At 38.1% G+C, this 19,760-nt stretch overlaps 2 protein-coding genes across 4 annotated transcripts in view; one reads left to right on the top strand and one right to left on the bottom strand.

Annotated features, from left to right (window-relative positions):
• Nucleotides 1-19,760, top strand: part of PAIP2 (poly(A) binding protein interacting protein 2) — a 21,090-nt gene continuing 1,330 nt past the window's right edge. Inside the window, exons 1-3 of the mRNA XM_007172242.2 lie at nt 1-153; nt 16,039-16,202; nt 17,582-17,761. Coding sequence (XP_007172304.1) covers nt 16,065-16,202; nt 17,582-17,761 — 318 coding nt within the window. The 5' untranslated portion in view covers nt 1-153; nt 16,039-16,064. The remainder of the gene's footprint in view (nt 154-16,038; nt 16,203-17,581; nt 17,762-19,760) is intronic.
• The window catches only part of SLC23A1 (solute carrier family 23 member 1), a 14,960-nt gene continuing 14,237 nt past the window's right edge, over nt 19,038-19,760 (bottom strand). For all 3 annotated transcript variants that reach the window (XM_028163981.2, XM_007172241.3, XM_057539673.1), the window contains one exon: nt 19,038-19,527. The gene's annotated coding sequence lies outside the window, so the exon portion shown is untranslated. The remainder of the gene's footprint in view (nt 19,528-19,760) is intronic.

Genomic DNA, 19,760 nt, shown 5'->3' on the forward strand with positions numbered 1-19,760 from the left:
AAGTGAAGTCACTTCCGGGCTGGGGTGTTTGTTTGGACTGGAGAAGGGAGGCGGCGGGCGAAGCGCGCGTCGAGCGGGGTAGCGGCGCTGCCTGTGGAGATCCGCGGAGGCCGACCGGATTCGTTGGCTGCCGTCCCCGCTGCCGTGCACTGGGTGAGGGGTTCTCTCGGGCGGAGCGGCGAGAAGGGTGCGGCGGCCCGGCGGTCGAGGGGCAGCACCTCGGCGACGGCTGAGGGGCCTAGAGGGTCCCCTGGGTTGTTGGCCACCAAGCCTGTATGGCCCCCATTGTTCCTTGCCTCTTCCAGCCGAGTCTGAGGGATGATGTTGGACCGACTTAGTTTCTTTCTTCTCTGAGAAATGGCCGTCGCTTTTTTCTCATTGTCATTATTATGGTTTGGATCTCGCAGCTCTCTATCCGGGTCCTCGGTGGCGCGCGAGGGTTGCCGGGATAGCACTTTCTCGCGTGCCGCCCCTCCCTCCAATCGCTTCACCCACCCTCCGATACCCTTTTCCCCTGCCCCCCACTGCCGCCTCGGCAACAAAGCTCATTGTTTCTCCTCACTTTACGCCTGCGCGTCGCCACGCGCAGCCCGTACTTGCTGCGCTTGCGCGCTCCTCTAGAAGCCTGGGTGGGGGAAGAGAAAGGGGCGGAGGGACTGGCGGGCTGGCGAGCGTCCTAGGGGAGCATTCTTTAACCGTCCACGAGCCTGTACCTTTGTGATGATCCCCTTTCTCCGGTTTCTTCGCCTTCCCCTGCCCCTTATTTTTAGTTACATTGTATTCCGTGCTCGGGATAAGAGGGCCTTTGGAGTACTGGCAGCTCCTACTCCAGGACTGTTTTGAACCAGATGAACCCATCCAATTCACATTCTTTTGATTTTGGTTACCTCACTTTTTAATTTCTACTACTGTGCTTATTCTCTCCCACCATCAAAAATATATGGCTTGTGGTAAAGTTGTTTGTTTCAGAACATTTGTTGAAGCAGTCAGCAATGGTATTTTCTAGTAACTGCAAAAGGTGGCCTTTTCTGCTTCCTTTTGTTGTCTTATTTTCCTTGATTTTGCAACCCCATCATCTCACAGAAACCTCAAACTCTAGAAAGAATTTGGCTTCCAGTATGCCGTGGGATGAGGTCTAACAGCTGACAGCTTTTGACATTTCAACAGAAGACAAATTCGCATTTTGCATGTGCTGGCTAATCTTGTTAACCTGATAGCATAATTTGTCACAATTTGCCTTTGAGCAGTTGGTCGGGTGTTGGTCTGCCTTTGAAATTTCGTGGGCTGCAGGTTATGTTTGCAAATAAGGGTCTCTCAGGGTTTTTAATGAGATTCCCAGTGTTTGCTGTTTCGTGCTTCTGTTTCCGGTTTGTGAGAGGATATTTGGGGCAAATTAGTCTGTTTATAATACTTGTTAATTGTGAACATGAACAGAACTTAATTTTTTCTCACAAATAAGTGTATGATAAAAAGGTAACTCTCCCAAAAGTATAGCCTCCTTATCTGTTTCTTTCAGGGATGGGAGCTAAGTGAGTTTCATATTTATTATTAACCTGTGAAATAGGCAGGGTGAGTTTTTTTTAATACAAATTTTTTAATATTTATTTATTTATTTTTGGCTGTGTTGGGTCTACGTTGCTGTGCGCGGGCTTTCTCTAGTTGCCACGAGTGGAGGCTACTCTTTGTTGCGCTGTGCAGGCTTCAGTAGTTGTGGCTCGCGGGCTCCAGAGCGCAGGCTCAGTAGTTGTGGCTCACGGGCTTAGTTGCTTCGCAGCATGTGGGATCTTCCCGGACCAGGGCTTGAATCCCTGTCCCCTGCATTGGCAGGCGGATTCTTAACCACTGTGCCACCAGGGAAGCCCTGGGCAGAGTAAGTTTTATCCTGCCCATTTTGAAATCGGGAAAATAGAAACTTGAGAGATTATTAGGCACATATTTCCATAGCACTTAGTAATGCCAGGCATTGTTCGAAGTGCTTTTAGAAGTGTTTAATCTTTAATGTCTGTAGGCAGTAAGTACCACTGTAAAATGAAGATTATAAATGAGAAATGTGAAGTAACTTGCCCAATGTTACATAGCTAATAAAAGCTGGAATTCAAATCCAAATACTCCAGAGATTATGTGCTCTTAACCACTGTAGTGTGTTGCCTGGGATTTAGTAGCATATCCAAGGTCCTCTAGGTGGTTAGTGGCATATCTGGGACTTGAATCCAGTGCAAGGTTAAAGTTGTCCAAGGTTGTTGTCTTTGTGATCTGGATCACCCTGTTGCACAGATACATTAATAGTTTGTATATGTTACAGCCTGAGGTTCAGTTCCAATAACTCAATCTTTTTTTTAATGTCCTCATCGTTTAGAGTGGTGCTGTCCAGTAAGATAGCTACTAAGCACATGTCTATTGAGCACCTGAAATGTAGCAAGTGCAACTGAAAAACTAAAATTTTAATTGTATTGAATTAAAATTAAATTTAAATAGCCACATGAACCTGGTGGCTACCACATTGGATAGTGTGGGTTTATTTGAATTGCCTTTGCTTTTTATTTTTTGTATCAGTTTTTATAAATAAGGATGGTATTTCTGATGTGCTTTGAGCTTTTATTTATCGGCAGTGTTGAGCCATCCTTACTCTGACCTGATCACCCTGGTTACACTACCGTTGAGATTAGGGTTATACTCTTTGGGACTTTTCTGTAACATTGTTTCACTCCTACAGATGTTTGGACCTATTATTTTTATTTATACAAATTTATATTTGCTCTAAGTGTTTAATAATACTATTATGTGCCAGGCTGTCTGCCTAGGTACAGATGGGAAACCTGAAACACAGAGAGGTTAAATAACTTGCCCATCGTCACATAGCTAGAAAGGTAGCCTGGTCCCAGAGCCCCTTTTTTGTTTTTTTAATTTTTAATTTTATTTTTATTTGTTTATTTTTGGTTGCGTTGGGTCTTCGTTGCTGCGCGCGGGCTTTCTCTAGTTGCGGCGAGAGGGGACTACTCTTCCGTTGTGGTGCGCAGGCTTCTCATTGCACTGGCTTCTTTTGTTGCAGAGCACAGGCTCTAGGTACGCGGGCGCAGTAGTTGTGGCACGCAGGCTCTAGACCGCAGGCTCAGTAGTTGTGGCGCACGGGCTTAGTTGCTCTGAGGCATGTGGGATCTTCCTGTACCAGTGATTGAACCCCGTGTCCCCTGCATTGGCAGGTGGATTGTTAACTACTGCACCAGCAGTGAAATCCCAGAGCCCATGCTTTTAATCATTCCTTTATACTGCCAAACATTAAAACAAAATATTCAGCGCTGCTCACAGACTTCTGAATTAAATACAGAGGCTGATGCAGAAATTTCTTTATCTTCTCTAACTAAAATACATACGTATACAATATATATGTGTACAAATAAGGTTAAGGAGTCTACTGTAGTTCAAAGTAGAGTCCAGTGGAATAAGAAAAGGTGTTATGTCTGTGGGGTCAGTTTTTTGATTTTTTTGGGTTTTGGGTTTTTTTGGCCATGCCACGGGATCTTAGTTCCCTGACCAGGGATCAAACCCAGGCCCCCAGCAGTGGAACCCCGGAATCCTAACCACTGGATCACCAGGGAATTCCCTGTGGAGTCAGTTTAATGAAAGAAGCGGAAAGAGAATCCTGTTTGAATTTTAATGAGAATTTTTCTTTTGAAGTGTTAATGTTTCTATTTTTTTATTCCAGTTTTATTGAGATATAATTGAAATATAGCACTGTATAAGTTTAAGGTATACAGTATAATGATTTGATTTACATATATCATGAAGTGTTCAATGAGAATTCTTAAGTAGGGGGAGACTTTCTAAAATTTAAAAGATTTCCATATTTTAAAATTTTGTAGGGACTATGAAAGGATGGACACTGCTGGAAACCAGTATGTGTAAGAGGCATTCCAGAAGGGAACAAACAGCTGAAGTAAAGAGTTTGTAGATTTAAAGTGCCAGGCATCAGAAAAAACAGCTCTCACCTAACCAGAATCTGGCAAAATCTCTGAATTTAGGTGTTAGGCTCTCATATTAGGCGTGATGTAAACAGCATGTTTACAAAAGAAAGAAAATTCATTTTCTACAATAGTGAAAGTTGGAATATTCGTAGGTTATTGATAGAAAGGACAAGTCTAAATCTGTCCCACTTAATATTACTGTTCAAATATGAAAGCAAAAGACAGTTTCAGACATGAAGTAGCTTAGAAATTTATATCCCCAGGTAACCTTTTGAAGAAATATTAAGGCAAAACAAAGATGTCAAGTTGGGGGAAGGTGATTCTTTATATATATAATCTAAGGGAAAACCTAATAGCGTAGATCTAACAGTGCTAAATTATTTCTACAAAACTCAGGATATGGGGTGGGGAGAGGAAGTGGGTAAGTAAAATCATTCTAAAGGTCTTGCTTTGTCTGGGAGCAGGGATTGGGTTGGATATATTGAAGAAGGTAAAGCATTCTAAATGTCTTGAGTTGGTTTGAGGGTGTATAGAGTATTTTTTTAATTGATAGGAAACTGTTCAAACTAATTTCACAATAGATATAAGTCAAATCATTGTGCTGTACACCTTAAACTTATACAGTGCTGTATGTCAGTTATATCTCAAAACTGGGGGAAAAAAACCAACAAATTCCACAGTAGTTTGTAAGTTACAGAAAATAAATCAAGTATTTTTTTAAAAATCTGCTTAAAATAGGAAAGTAAACATTACAGGAATAGAATGTAAAAAGAAACTATAAGAAAGCTAAATATGAAGTTACGATGAAAGACAATACGAAGCATCAGTTACCAAAAATGTTAATTCCCTGTGAGACAGATCCTCAGACTGGGTCAAGTAATCTAGCTGTTATAGTAAAGGACTTGAATATATCACTTTCAGAATTTAACAGGTAAAGTTTTAAAAAAAGGAAAAAAAGATCAGCCTAATATATACGCATCATTTTTTATGTAAGAAATAGAAATCACAACAACAAGGTCCTAATGTATAGCACAGGGAACTGTATTCAATATCTGTGATAAACCATAATGGAAAAGAATGTAAAAAAAAGAATGTGTATATGTGAACTGAGTCACTTTGCTGTACAGCAGAGATTGGTACAACGTTGTAAATCAACTATACTTCAATTTTAAAAATTGAAAAAAAAAAAAAGAAAAGACATGGAAGTCACACATTTTTCTCTTTAGGCCCAAGGAACATTTTACAAAAATCATTAGTTGTCTGCAAACAAAACTGTAATAAATTCCCAAAAGTGAAGGTTTTCTGGCTGCATTTTATAACATAATAAAACTAGAAATCAGGCATCAAAAGGTAACCAAAAGAACCTTAACCACTTGGAAATTAAGAACATTCTTCTGAATAATCTCTGGCTTATTATAAATTAAATAATTTGTAGTTACCTAAAGTCGGTAACTGTATTCTATATTAAAATTTCTAGGGAAAATTCATAGATATAAAATTTTTATTTGTGAAAGGTTGAAAATAAACATTTGTCAACTTGAAAAACAAAGAGCAACAAATTGAAGTTATGTAAAAAGGAAGGGAAAAATAATGTGAGAAAAGTAAAATTAATAAAATAAACAAAAAATAAGTAGAAAAGATCAGTAAAACCAAAAGCAGGAGTTTTGTTTATTAAAATTGAATTTTTTTTAAAATTTATTTATTTATGGCTGTGTTAGGTCTTCATTTCTGTGCGAGGGCTTTCTCTAGTTGTGGCAAGCGGGGGCCACTCCTCATCGCAGTGCGCGGGCCTCTCACTATCGTGTCCTCTCTTGTTGCGGAGCACAGGCTCCAGACGCGCAGGCTCAGCAATTGCGGCTCACGGGCCCAGCTGCTCCGTGGTATGTGGGATCTTCCCAGACCAGGGCTCGAACCCGTGTCCCCTGCATTGGGAGGCAGACTCTCAACCACTGCGCCACCAGGGAAGCCCTAAAGTTGAATTTTTAAATAGGTAATCCATTCCCAAAAATAGATACAAAAAATATCCTTAGCCGTCTAGTTCTCCTCCCTGTAGGTAACCAGTATTTTCAGTTTTGTTTTTAGCAGCTCTTACTGAGCTATAGTTCACATACCATGCAATTCATCAGTTTGAAGTGTATAGTAGAGTAGTTTTTAGTATATTGCCAGAGTTGTGCATCGATCACCACAGTCAATTTTAGAACATTTTCATTACCCCAAAAAGAAATCTTGTACCCATCATCTGTCATACAATATGTGTTCCTTGGTGACTAGCTTCTTTCATTTAGCATATTTTCAGTATTCATCCATTTATCAACTGGTGGACCTTCGGGTTGTGTTGTATCCACTTTTTGGCTATTAAGAATTACTTAGGGGCTTCCCTGGTGGCGCAGTGGTTGAGAATCTGCCTGCTAATGCAGGGGACGCGGGTTCGAGCCCTGGTCTGGGAGGATCCCACATGCCGCGGAGCGGCTGGGCCCGTGAGCCACAATTGCTGAGCCTGCGCGTCTGGAGCCTGTGCCCCGCGACGGGAGGGGCCGCGATAGAGAAAGGCCCGCGCACCGCGATGAAGAGCGGTCCCCGCACCGCGATGAAGAGTGGCCCCCGCTTGCCGCAACTGGAGAAAGCCCTCGCACGAACCGAAGACCCAACACAGCCAAAAATAAATAAATAAATAAATAAATAAGAAAATCCTTTAAAAAAAAAAATAAATAAATAAAGGGAAAAAAACATTAAATGAAGAATTTAAAAAAAAAAAAAAAAAGAATTACTTAATAAGAATTAAGAAATTACTGCTATGAACATTTGTGTGTATAAGTTTTTATGTAGACATATTTTTATTTCTCTTGGGTATATACCTAGGAGTGGAATTGCTGAGTTATAAGGTAATTCCGTGTTTAATCTTTTGGGGAACTGCCAGACTGTTTTCCAGAGCAGCTGCACCATTTTAACATTCCCACTGGCAGTGAATGAGCATTCCATTTCTCCACATTTTCACTAATATAAAGTGGTATCTCGTGGTTTTGATTTGCATTTTCCCTGATGGTTAAGGATGTTGAGCATCTTTTCATGTGTTTATTGGCCTTTGGAGAACTGTCTATTCAGATCCTTTGCGCATTTTTAAATTTGTTGTTTAGGGACTTCCCTGGCAGTCCAGTGCTTAGGACTTCGCCTTCCGTGGGCGGGGGCGGGGGCGAGTTCGATCCCTGGTTAGGGAGCTAAGATCCCACATGCCTCTCGGCCAAAAAACCAAAACATAGAACAGAAGCGATATTGTAACAAATTCAATAAAGACTTTTAAAAATGGTCCATGTCAAAAAAAATCTTAGATTGGTTGGTTGTCCTTTTATTATTGAGTTGTAATAGTTCTTTATATATTCTAAGTACAGTTCCCTTATCAGATACAATTTGCTTCTCAGTTTGTTTTCTGTCTTTCTAGAGATTCTATGCATTTGCAAATTGTGAACACACACACCCTTCTTTTATATATATGAAGAGTTTATTACATTTGCTGTTCTGCAAATTGCAAAGTTGGAATTTTTTTTTCCTACGATAAATCCCTGGTAGGCCTAATCGAGGAAAAGAGGAACATAGTCAAATTAGCTATGAAATAGGAGAAATTAGATAGTTTCTATTATAACAAAATTGAAATTATGGAGAAATAAAATTTTAGTGAAATAAAAATTACCATAGTTAACCAGAGAGGTAGAAAACCTGAATAGACAAAACAAGAAAAACAAAATTAAAGGTTGTTAATAATATACTAGTTTAAAAAGTACCAAGCCCTTATAATTTTAGATTCATTTGTCTTCAGGGATCCCATAATTCTTGTTATTCAAATAATTCCTTAATATAAGGATGGGAAGTTTCTAGTTCATTTGTTTGAAAACTATTTTCTGTACAGTTCTAGTAGTCTGGGTTTGCAGTTATTTTCTTTCAGTGTGGTCTTTTGCTTTTCATTATTATTGTTGAAAAGCAGCTGGTTTTTCTCATTCTTTTTTGAAAATAATGTCTTTTTGGGTTTTAGAATTCTCTTTGATACTCTGCAGTTTGACTATAATGTATAATATATCTTGCTTTTTATTTATCTTACTTTGAGATTCTTGGGCTCCTTAAACATGTTGGTTGATTGCTTTCATCAAATATGCAATATTCATATCCTGCCTCTGCCCTATGTTTCTTCTTTTCTTCTTCAGGAATTTGATAGTTGTCACTCTGCCCTCTACATTGTTTGAACACTCTTTTGTATGTTCTATCTTTTTATCTTTTTGCTGTTTTCTGGATACTTTCTTTTGTTTTCCAATTCTATTGTATCAAATCTGCTGCCAGACTTATTACATTTTTGTTTATGTTGTGATTTCTGTATATCTAGAAGTTTAATTTGGCTCTTTTCCAAATCTACTATGCACTTTTTATATTTTGCTGTTTTCTGAAGATATTTTCAAGCTTGATATGTAATGATCATTTTTGTCATCTACCACATGGGTCTGGTTATGCTTTCTATAAATTGCACTGATTCTTGCGTGTTGTATCTTGCTTTTTCCTTCTGGATTTAGTTATCTTTCATTTTGAACTCTTCATTGGCCTTGAGAAATCATTTTTGGAGGTCCTTAAGGCCTAGCATGAAAATGCCTTCCTCCCAAGGAGTTTTACATTTGCTTTTGCCAGGCACTGGCACTAGGGACACTACCAAGTCAGGACCACTTCATACTCATTTCATGACTTGGGATGTTCTGGACCTCCCAGGTGATGAATTTATTCCTCTTATCCACAGGAGGACCAACCACAGTCACAGTGTCTGTGTTCCTTTCCACCTTTTCCTTTTGATTTGCTTGGTGGGGAGTGGGAGTTGCTTTTGGTTCACCCTTACCCTGAGCCTATAGCCCTTTAGGGTCCCAGCTTAGAGTGGGGAGGATCTTTTCTTCAGTTTTCCACCTTGACCTTTATGCCTTTTGCCCCATGAAGCATCCAAGGTCAACCCAAAGAAGGCTAATGGGCAAAAGTCCTCAGTGCGAAGGCGGCTTCAGTGTTTAAAAGTTCCACTTTGCTCTCTGAATTCCCACTTTACTTACTCTTCAACACTTTAGTGCTTTTAAGTGTTTCTTTAAGACTATGGCATCCAACACTTTCAGTTTTCAATGGAAAGACTGGTCCAAATAATCTAGCCCACAATTATTGGTAAAATGAAGTCCTGATTCATTTATGTTCTAAGGAATTAAAACAGTTCCAAGTAAACGGATGTACCATCTTCCTGGCCAGAAGGCTTAATATAAAAACATGATCCTGATTAAGCTGCAAATTTTTAATAAAATTCCAGTCAGACTCTTATGGAAAAATTATTCTGAAGTTCGTATGAGAATAAAAGTGCAAGATTTCCCCCCCAAAGAAAAGTTGAGAAGGGAGTTGTGCTACTACGTATTTAAACTTACTGAAAGGCTCCTGTAATCAAAAAGAGTAAAATACTGTGCTGAAATATTTGAGGATGAAAGGTCATAATGTCTGCAACTTATCCGATGGTTAAGCAAAAAAATTGTATAGAGAAAACAACTGTGGCAAAATGTTAACAGTTGATGAATCTAGATGAAAGGTACAAATGTTCACTGTACTATTATTATGACCTTTTTGTAAGTCTAAAATTCTTCAAAATAAAAGTTGGGGATAAAACAGTATACATACAATACACCGTCATGGAACAAAGAATCTAGAAACCGTGTAAGTGGGAATTTGATTATGATGAACATCAGGAACAAGCTTTCATTAAATAATGATGAATGATGTGTTCATATGGAAAAATATAGATCTTTCACATCATACTCAAAGAAATGCTCACACGAGTTAAAGATTTAAATGTAAAAAAAAGAAACTATAAAAATACTGAGAGAAAATAAAGGAAATATAACCTCAACGTAGGAGAAGACTTACTAAGCAAGATAAGCATATCCCAGGAGCTGTAGAGGAAAACATTCTTTTTAAGCCCATCTGTTTGCAAAAGTAAAATGCTATGTTGCTTATATAGAGAACTGTTGAGGATGCAGAGAAATGGGAGCACTCAGTGTATTATAGGAATGTACATTACCATAATATTTTTGGCAAATAATCTGTCTTTTCTCTTAAAGCTACAAGTGCACACGGCCTTTGACCCAGTTATTCCCACTTACCAGAATGTATCCCACAGAAAGCTCAAATAGAAAAGGATATGTGTACAAGGGTGATCAAAGCACGATTGTTTGTAATGAGAAAACTGGAAATGTAAATGCATCAAAGGGGGAATTGTTGAGTAATTGGTGCTGTATCAATTAAAAAGTAAAGTGTACTTCTACATGTTGACTAGTAAGGATATTTCATGTAATATATTTAGCATGATTCTGTAAAATATATAAATCCTTTATGTGTGTTTCTATAAGCAAAGAGATATGAAAGGATACATACTAAGCTGTTAACATTGATTACCTCTGAGTAGGATTGGAGATCAAAAGGAAAAAACTTACATACACATAGGACCTGTTTTGTACATTTAACTTCTTTTTTTTTTTTTTTTGGCTGTGTTGGGTCTTCGTTGCTGTGCGCGGGCTTTCTCTAGTTGTGGCGAGTGGGGGCTCCTCTTCGTTGCGGTGCACGGCTTATTGTCATGGCTTCTCTTGTTGCAGAGCATGGGCTCTAGGTGCACAGGCTCAGTAGTTGTGGCACATGGGCTTAGTTGCTCCGTGGCATGTGGGATCCTCCTGGGCCAGGGCTCAAACCCGTGTCCCCTGCATTGGCAGGCAGATTCTTAACCACTGCGCCACCAGGGAACCCCTAACTTAATTTAAGTAGGGTGTACTTTGTATATGTACATTTCTTTCACTTTTAATGCTTCCTTTTCCAACAAAATTTCCTAACTATGTACAAAATTTTTTAAATGATTATTGAAAACACTGTAAGATGATACATTGCTGTTTTACTATTTTGTAATTTTTGTTTAGGAAAATCTTAACTATATGTACTCTAACAACTACTAGATATTTAATATTAGTAATTTAATATAGTTTGTTCTGAGTTAGTATTACTGTGTTATTTTAAAAATCCTTTTATGAGAGTAAGGCTAAAAAATTATTTGAATTACATTTTCTGATAATAGGATTTTAAAGCATAATAAACATTATTTGAAGTAAATATGAACATTAAAAAATTGGGGGGAAATTATTGGCTTTCTCACTTCATTTCTGCCAGTTTTAAAGTGGTTTGGATTGAAGCATGAACAAAGATAAGATAGCAACAGATTGGTATGGTTTAATTACCAGATTTTTTTTTTTAATGTATTTGTCGAGTTATTATCTACATTGTGCCCTCAGACATCACTCAAGCAAATTAGGTGCTTCTGTTGTATTTCCAGTAGTTCCTCTTTTAGTTTTGGTTTGTTTTGTTCTAGAGAAAAACTTTTTCTCAGCCACAAGAGACTAATATATATAGATTTGAGCTCATTGACTCTTGGAGTCTTGAAGCTGCTTCTTTTGGGCTGCCTCTGAATGGGATGATGATACACCCCAGCAATACACCTTTCACTATATATTTTTTTGGTGGTTTTCCTAGTGGTTACCCTGGGAATTACAACTAACATCTTAGTTTGTAACAAGTATGAACTAAAAACAATTTAGTTTCATATAGAGAAAAAGAGTTATAAAGCAAAAAATACATTATTAGTGACTTTTGTATTTACCTATGTAGTTACCATGGTTGTTTATTTCTTTGGATGAATTCAAGCTAATGCTAGTATTCTTTTGTTTCAACGTGAAGGACTCACTTTAGCTTTTCCTATAGGACAGGTCTATTGGTGATGAATAAGCTCTCACTTTTTTACTTATCTGGGAATGTCTTAGTTTTTTTTTTAAGTCACTTTGTATATGTTTTCCTATTGCCTTCTGGCCTCTGGTTTCTGATGTGAAATCAGCTATTAATCTTATTTTGAAGATGCTCTCTTTGACTTTCAATAACTTGATTACAGTGTGTCTTGGTGTGGATTGCTTTGAGTTTATCTTGCTTGGAGTTTGTTGAGCTTCTTGGATGTGTAGACTAACATAGATTTCATCAAGTTGGAGGAGTTTGGGGCCATTATTTCTTCAAATACTCTTTCTCTTCTCCTTCTGGGACTCCCATTATGCATATGTTGGTACATGTAGTGGTGTCCTACTGGTCTCTGAGGTTCTGTTCATTTTTCTTCATTATTTTCTCTTTCTGTTTCTCAGACTGAATAATCTCAGTTGACTTACCAAACTTGGTAAGTCAACTGAGATTATTTCCCTGCTCAAATCTGCTATAAACCCTCAAGTAGAATTTTCACTTATTGTACTTTTCATCTCCAGAATTTCTACTTGGCTTCTTTTTTTAATTTATCTCTATTGATATTTGCTATTTGATGATGATATTTGCTATTTTTATGGCTTCCTTTAGTTCTTTGTACGTGGTTTCCTTTGGCTCTCTGGACATTTAAAACACCTGATTTAAAAGTCTTTGCCTAATAAGCCTAATGTCTGGGCTTCCTCAGGGACACTTCCTATTAATTTCTTTTTTTCCGGTTTATAGGCCATACTACCTTATTTTTTTGCATGCCTCATAATTTTTGTTGAAAACTGAACATTGTGACTATTATATGGCAACTCTGGAAATCATATTCTCCCCTCTCCCCAGGGTGGTTGTTCTGCTTGTTCTGTTGTTTTAGTGACCTTTCTGAAATAATTTTGTAAAAGCTTGTATTATTTTTTGTGTGGCCATTGAAGTCTGTCCCATTAGCTTAGTTGTCAGCTAGTTCTTTTCTTTTCTTTTTTAAATTTATTTATTTTTAATTAATTTAGTTTTGGCTGCGTTGGGTCTTCGTTGCTGCACGCAGGCTTTCTCTAGTTGCAGCGAGCGGGGGCTACTCTTCATTGCGGTGCGCGGACTTCTCATTGCGGTGGCTTCTCTTGTTGTGGAGCACAGGCTCTAGGTGTGTGGGCTTCAGTAGTTGTGGCTTGCAGGCTCTAGAGCACAGGCTCAGTAGTTGTGGTGGACGGCTTAGTTGCTCCGCGGTATGTGGGATCTTCCCGGACCAGGGATCAAACCCGTGTCCCCTGCATTGGCAGGCAGATTCTTAATTAACCACTGCGCCACCAGGGAAGTCCCAGCTAGTTATTTTCAAGAGATGTCCTTTAATACCCCTAAGCAAAAAATAAAACTCTCCCAGTCTTGGCAGATGGACTTTTGTGTATGTTGAGGTACACCTTTAACACTCGGGCAGTTTACAGCTCTTTCTTATGTGCAGCGCCTGAAGCCTGAAAAGTGTAGGGCCTTGTTAGGTCTTCTCTGAGCGTGCTGCCAGCACTGGGCATGCCCATGGCCTTTTAGGTTTCCCAGAATATGCAGGAGCTTTTCAAAGCCTTTATTCCCAAAGCATCTCCTTCACCAGCCTTTCCTCCCAAGCTTTTTGCCCCAACTGTTATTCTTTGCAGGCATTGGCTACTACATTTGCCTTTAACTGCTTTTGACAAATGCCAATTTAAAATTGTAAATTTTATGGTATTTGAACTATATACTCATTTTTTAAAATAGCAAAACACACGACACAATCTAAAGAGTGTGGTCTAAGAAGGATCAAGAACAGGTCATAGAAGAAAATTTAAAATCTGATACAATACCTTATATTAGAACACCTTGTACTCAGTAATTGTAGGTCTGTCAACGTTCTGAAAGTAAATGATCCTTACCCCTCTGGCTTTTCACTTGGCTAGCTGTATCAGAAATCTGGTCAGCAGTTGTTCCTTCCTCATCTATCTTAAGGTGTAAGATTAGTGCCCAGGCTCCAGTTGATTTTTACTGGTTCCAGTTATGATTTGTTTCCCAAATATTACTTGACAGCGAAATTTCATTTACTGTCCTTCATAGACTCTTTCACTGGGATCTATACCAAAGCCACAGGTTGTTTGATGAGGTGATAATTGGCATAAAGCTGACCTAGAGACATGTCAAATGCAGGGATTGGGCCCTTTAGGCTAAGCACTATTTATATTTTATTTGTTACTGGTTGGCATCAAACAAGGAGGGAGGGAGTCCCTTGAGATTCTCAGACTATAGAATTTGCTGATGCAGATTTTTCATTGTTTCATTGTTATGCTCGTGAAATGTATGGAGAACACTTTTTTCTTTAAAAAAAATTGCATTTATATATAGATAATACTTCAGTCACCTGAAGCACATTCAAACACAAGTTAGTATTTCTAGTACATGTCTCACACGTATAATTGCTACTTAACTATTCAATTCTACTTGAATATCCTGTACTCTGTGCTAAACATGATTTTTATTTGCTGTTTTTAACTAAAGATATAAGTCACTTATTAATATTGTGGTCTTCTGAAATGTAGGATTTAATGGGTACGAGTTGGGATAGGACACAGGTTGGGAAAATAATAATGTTAAGCTGTTATAAATTGGGGTGTCTTTGAACATAGTTTAATGATCAGTTCATATGCAGAGTAAACAAAGTTCCATCCAGTTGCAAAGCAGAATTGACCCCCTGCTTTTCATAATATTTGAGTCTAATCTAAAACGTAATTTGTTTAAAGATGAGCATATAAATGTTTGGTAGCCTTGACATATAAGAATGAGTAATTTTCTTTAGAGGAACTGATTGCTCTCTAGTCGAAACTTGTTATCAAAATAAGGGGGTTTATTTAATCCAAGATTAATGATAAATAAAAATATCAAAGATATCCATCATCTGTTTTCTGTCATGTCTGCTTTCACAGTGCTTTCACAGTGCTTCACTTTTTTTGTGTGTGTGTGCTTCACTTTCTTAACCCACATCATGTGGGTTTTCTTTCTACCCACAGCCTAGCACATAAATCTCTGTCTCTGCCTTTCTTTCATATACATACAACAGTGAATAAGTAAGGCAGAAGTTCTCAGTAATTTTTAATTCAGGACTTAATAACAATTGAAAATGCTACCACCATGATGACTGTCGTCATTAGTATTCAGTCTTGGGGGAAATGCATATGTGTGCCAGGATAGGACCCCCTACCACAGCTTAGAGACTAAATTCATGTTATATGAACAGCTATAAGTTTTATTATACTTAGGTCTTCCTAAGGATAAGTCCATAAAATGAATGTAAAGGGCCAGGCAACATACATAGAGCAAGTCTTTCCCTGAACCTTACCCAAAGAAAAAAACTATTTCTAGTAGGAGATTTTAGTTTTAGTATTTTATTTGATTATAAGTTTGAGTAAGAAGGCCTGAAGAAGTTTTTTTTTTTTTTTTAACTCTATTAGGTATGCTATTTCCTTCCTTTGGCACAAGCCACACTAATGTTTGGATTTATGTACAAGTGACTCTTGCTTTATGTAAACCCATTTTTTAGCAATTTCAGAGTCAGTGAATTGGTAGACTATTGTAGAATCTGAAACTTTATGCTTCGAACTTTTAGCCTGCAACATATCAGCTAGGTTAGATCATGTTATCACCTATTAAGTAGAGTATAAGAAACCAGATCTACTGTATGAGATTAGATGCCTGATACTTACTGTACAGTGGGAAAATCCAGACATGGAGGAACTCAACATGGACCCAAAGATAAAGCAAATAGAGAATGGGCTATGAAGTCGAGAGAGCCAGAGCTATACCTCGCGACTAAGGAACTAGGAGTTATTAAAAGTTTGTTAGTTTTCACTTCCAGTCTCTGGGCTTTTTAATAACAATTTTAAAAAGTAGAATTTGCTTTTCATAAAGTCTCTTGATGACTTAAGTCTTCCAAACCATGCTTGTTTTATAAAGCACAGAATATCCAATTAAAACAAAAATTGGATGGTTTGGGGATTCCATTTAAGCAATTGATTGCCTTTGTTTACTGTTATTAGCAAACATTAGATGAATCTAGGCTATTCTCAGCTATTTCGTAAACATTAAAATCATTTAGGAGAAAAACAAAGTTTTCCAATTACTGTGTTTATCATGTGCATTAATATATCATGTACATCTAATACCTAATCATGATGGCTGGTAATAATAGATGCTCACTAAGAACTGAAAGAATGACTGACTAGATTAACTGTATTGTTCTTCTTTTAAGGTTAAAAACTATATCTAACACCAACCATGAAAGATCCAAGTCGCAGCAGTACTAGCCCAAGCATCATCAATGAAGATGTGATTATTAACGGTCATTCTCATGAAGATGACAATCCATTTGCAGAGTACATGTGGATGGAAAATGAAGAGGAATTCAACAGACAAGTTAGTTTTGTGTATAAATATGCTCTTTTATTGTAGCCTATGACAGCCGTCAAATAATATAAATGTACTTTTCCCTGAAATGCGTTTTTCACCTGGTCCCTTATATATGAAATACATGGATTTATGTGCCACCACTCCTATTTTAGTTGGATGCTGATTACTACCAGGTTTAACTGCTCATTGAAATAACCTAAGTAGCTTTTTTCGGGGTCCCACCCAGAGATTCTGATTCAGAAGGATTTAGGGTGGAGCCTGGGAAACGTGTTTTTTAAAAGCTCCCAGGTGGTTCCAGTGAGCAATTAGGTTTGGAAACCACTACCTTACACCAGTCAGATTGTTCTATTGCAGTGAAAGTCAAGAGAGCCGGAATCAGGAGCAGATAGGCACAGGTACTGGGGTACAGATTGTACTGTTTTTCATGTAAGGTTCTCATTCTGATCAGCCTCAAAATCTGACACCACTGTTCTTTTTAGAGAACTCTCATACATTGATAGATGTCTTTTATTCCCATATTTCTGGTACCTGTTTCTATCTTTCATCTAGTTTCTCTCTGATCCTGGCTTTGATAATTAGTAGCCAGCTTGATTTCACCATATCCAGTTATATATATTCAAGAGTAAAGCAATGTAGTCTTATTTCAGTGAGAATGTTTAGTTGCTGACCCTACCCTCCAAAGAATTTTTTTTTTTTCTTTTAAATTTTGGCTGCGTTGGGTCTTCGTTGCTGCATGAGGGCTTTTTCTAGTTGCGGTGAGCAGGGGCTACTCTTCGTTGTGGTGCGCGGGCTTCTCATTGAGGTGACTTCTCCTGTTGCGGAGCATGGGCTCTAGGTGTGCGGACTTCAGTAGTTGTGGTGCAAGGGCTCAGTAGTTGTGGCTCTCGGGCTCTAGAGTGCGGGCTTAGTAGTTGTGGCGCACAGGCTTAGTTGCTCCGCAGCACGTGGGATCTTCCCGGACCAGGGCTCGAACCCGTGTCCCCTGCATTGGCAGGTGGATTCTTAACCACTGTGCCACCAGGGAAGTCCTACCCAAAGATTTTTTCTTCCAGTCATTTTTGAGTGGGTTTAGGGTTTGTATAGTTTTAGAAGTATCATAGGTAATTCTGATACACATTCCTCCATGAGAACACTTGTTACTTCTTCCCCGCCACCCTCTGGAAAAAAAAGAATATTCTGCTGTGACAAGTAAAGACATAGCAAAACCCTAAACAGATCTTTCCAGGTCTTATGGAAAAGATTTTTTTTTCCTTAGCACAGAAGCAAAGGAGGAAGGTATGACGTTATGTTTTTAAATGGTTTAGTTCAAGATTCTTTAAGCCTTTTCTAGTGATGTCATCTTACCAAGTATGCTATAAATTACCCTTTATTTATTATAAATCCAGATAGAAGAGGAGTTATGGGAAGAAGAATTTATTGAACGCTGTTTCCAAGAAATGCTGGAAGAAGAAGAGGAACATGAGTGGTTTATTCCAGCTCGAGATCTCCCACAAACTATGGACCAAATCCAAGACCAATTTAATGACCTTGTTATCAGTGATGGCTCTTCCCTGGAAGATCTTGTGGTAAAGAGTTTTTTTTCATCTTTTTAAAACCTAGCTCATCTTTCCCATAAGTGGAAAAGCTAGCAACCATCTGTTTAAGAAGAGTTCTACATCTCTTCCCCTTCAGAAATTCTGCTGCTTCTTACTAAGGAAGCAGAGGCCTCCTGGTCTCACTTATGATAAGGAGTGACTTCTGGCAACACTCTGGAGCTAGTCTGAAACTACTAACAGACTTCTTGCCACTGCTTTTAGTTATGATAACTATGTTGCCCTAGGAAATGTCTTAAAGCATTAATTCAAAAGGGAGTACACAGGATGTTCATGTGACTTGCCTATGCAAAAGTAGCTTGATGGAGAGGTTTTGCTCTTTAATTGTCTTAAATATTTGGTGAAATTACAAATTTTTTCTGAAAGATAAAATTTGAGATTTTTTTTCCTGACCCAGGATTTTCATTGAGTTACCCTAACTCCATTTGGAACTGTGATAAGGACTTTTACAAGCTCTTGGCAGAAAAGGAACACAAATCTTTTTATATTTTTAGTTATTCTCAGTGTCTCATTGCTGATGGTTTATTTGTAGTGAAAAGTTTTTTCAGGAATTTTGATAACTAAGCATCAGTACTAGAGTAAAATCTAATGATTCCTGTGCTAAAATTAAGATAAAATAATTTAAAGTCAGAATGTTAAACTTTCTTTCCATATGGACAGTCTGTCTAGTTGCTTCTACAAGATGGTTCTCTGGAATTTACCCCTAGACTCTGAAGTAATTTTTGCAGTTGTCTTCTGTTCACTGTGCAGTGATTTCCTAACCTGGCTGTACGTCATAATTACCTATGAAGCATTACAAAAATTTTCTCAGCAACATCCCAGACCTGCAGAATCAATCATCTAGGCATGTTAATTTTTTAAAAGCACTCCCAGAGGATACCGCCAGCCTCCCCTATCAGACATTTTTCTAAAGGGCTGTATAGAGAAAACTGAAATTTACTTGTGGTATAGCTTTTGTTGCAGTAAATGACAGTAACCCAATTAAGCACATACATGATTTGAATAGTCTGTTGGGATATGCTTGCTTATGGTACATTAGGCACTCCACAAATAATCCTGGTTGCTCTGAGGAGGGAAACTCTTTGCTGGGTATAATGTATAACTTTAACTGGACCCAGTATCATTCCGTTGTCTAGAAACTGGTTTGTTTGACTCAGTCTATTTGAGGTTAATTCCTTCTCATTCTTTTGTAGCTGCCAAAAGATTGGACATTCAAGAACACTGCTTTTTAAATTTAAACCTCAGACTCTTAAAGTTTAGATATATTTATTTCCCTTGAGAGAAGGGAATGGTTGTGTATAAATTATGAAACTTAAATTATTGCTCCAACATGTTGTTTAATATGCTTTGGTCTTGAAGTAAGTGATACTGGGGGCTCAGATTCAATCTAAAATCCTGCCAGCATGCCTACATTTCAGGCCCTGGAATCCGTCCTGGTTTCTTTTTGTCTTGATCAACTTGCATTCAAAGATGTGGTAGAGGAAAATTTCCAGCTATTTCCTATATGCTGACACATCTGCTTAGGAAAGTAAAGATTTAGAAATACAAAATAATGGTGGTACAAGTCTCTCAGGCTCTTAGAGGCTTTGGCCCAGTCTTCCCCTAACTGATGCAAAAACAAAGTCCCAGAGAGTGACTTATCCAGGCCTATATAAGAAGTTAGTTAGCAGAGCTGGGATTCCAACTTAGGTCTTCTGACTCCCCATGCAGTTTTCTTCTCCTCTTATATACCATGCTACCTGTGGGAATTAGAATACAGCAGTTGTAGAAAGACAACTCCATATTTTGTGGGAATTAGAATACAGCAGTTGTAGAAAGACAACTCCATATTTTCAAGGAGCATCATAAAGTAAAATTAATCCATAAACCATTCCCCAATCACTTGTATCATCATTTCAACACTTGTTTAGTATTTTTGCATAGTATGAAACTGTTTAAATAGCAAGTCAAGTATCATAGTTAAATGAACAGA

Source organism: Balaenoptera acutorostrata, chromosome 2 (assembly GCF_949987535.1).
Source record: "Balaenoptera acutorostrata chromosome 2, mBalAcu1.1, whole genome shotgun sequence".
Taxonomy (NCBI): Eukaryota; Metazoa; Chordata; class Mammalia; order Artiodactyla; family Balaenopteridae; genus Balaenoptera; species Balaenoptera acutorostrata.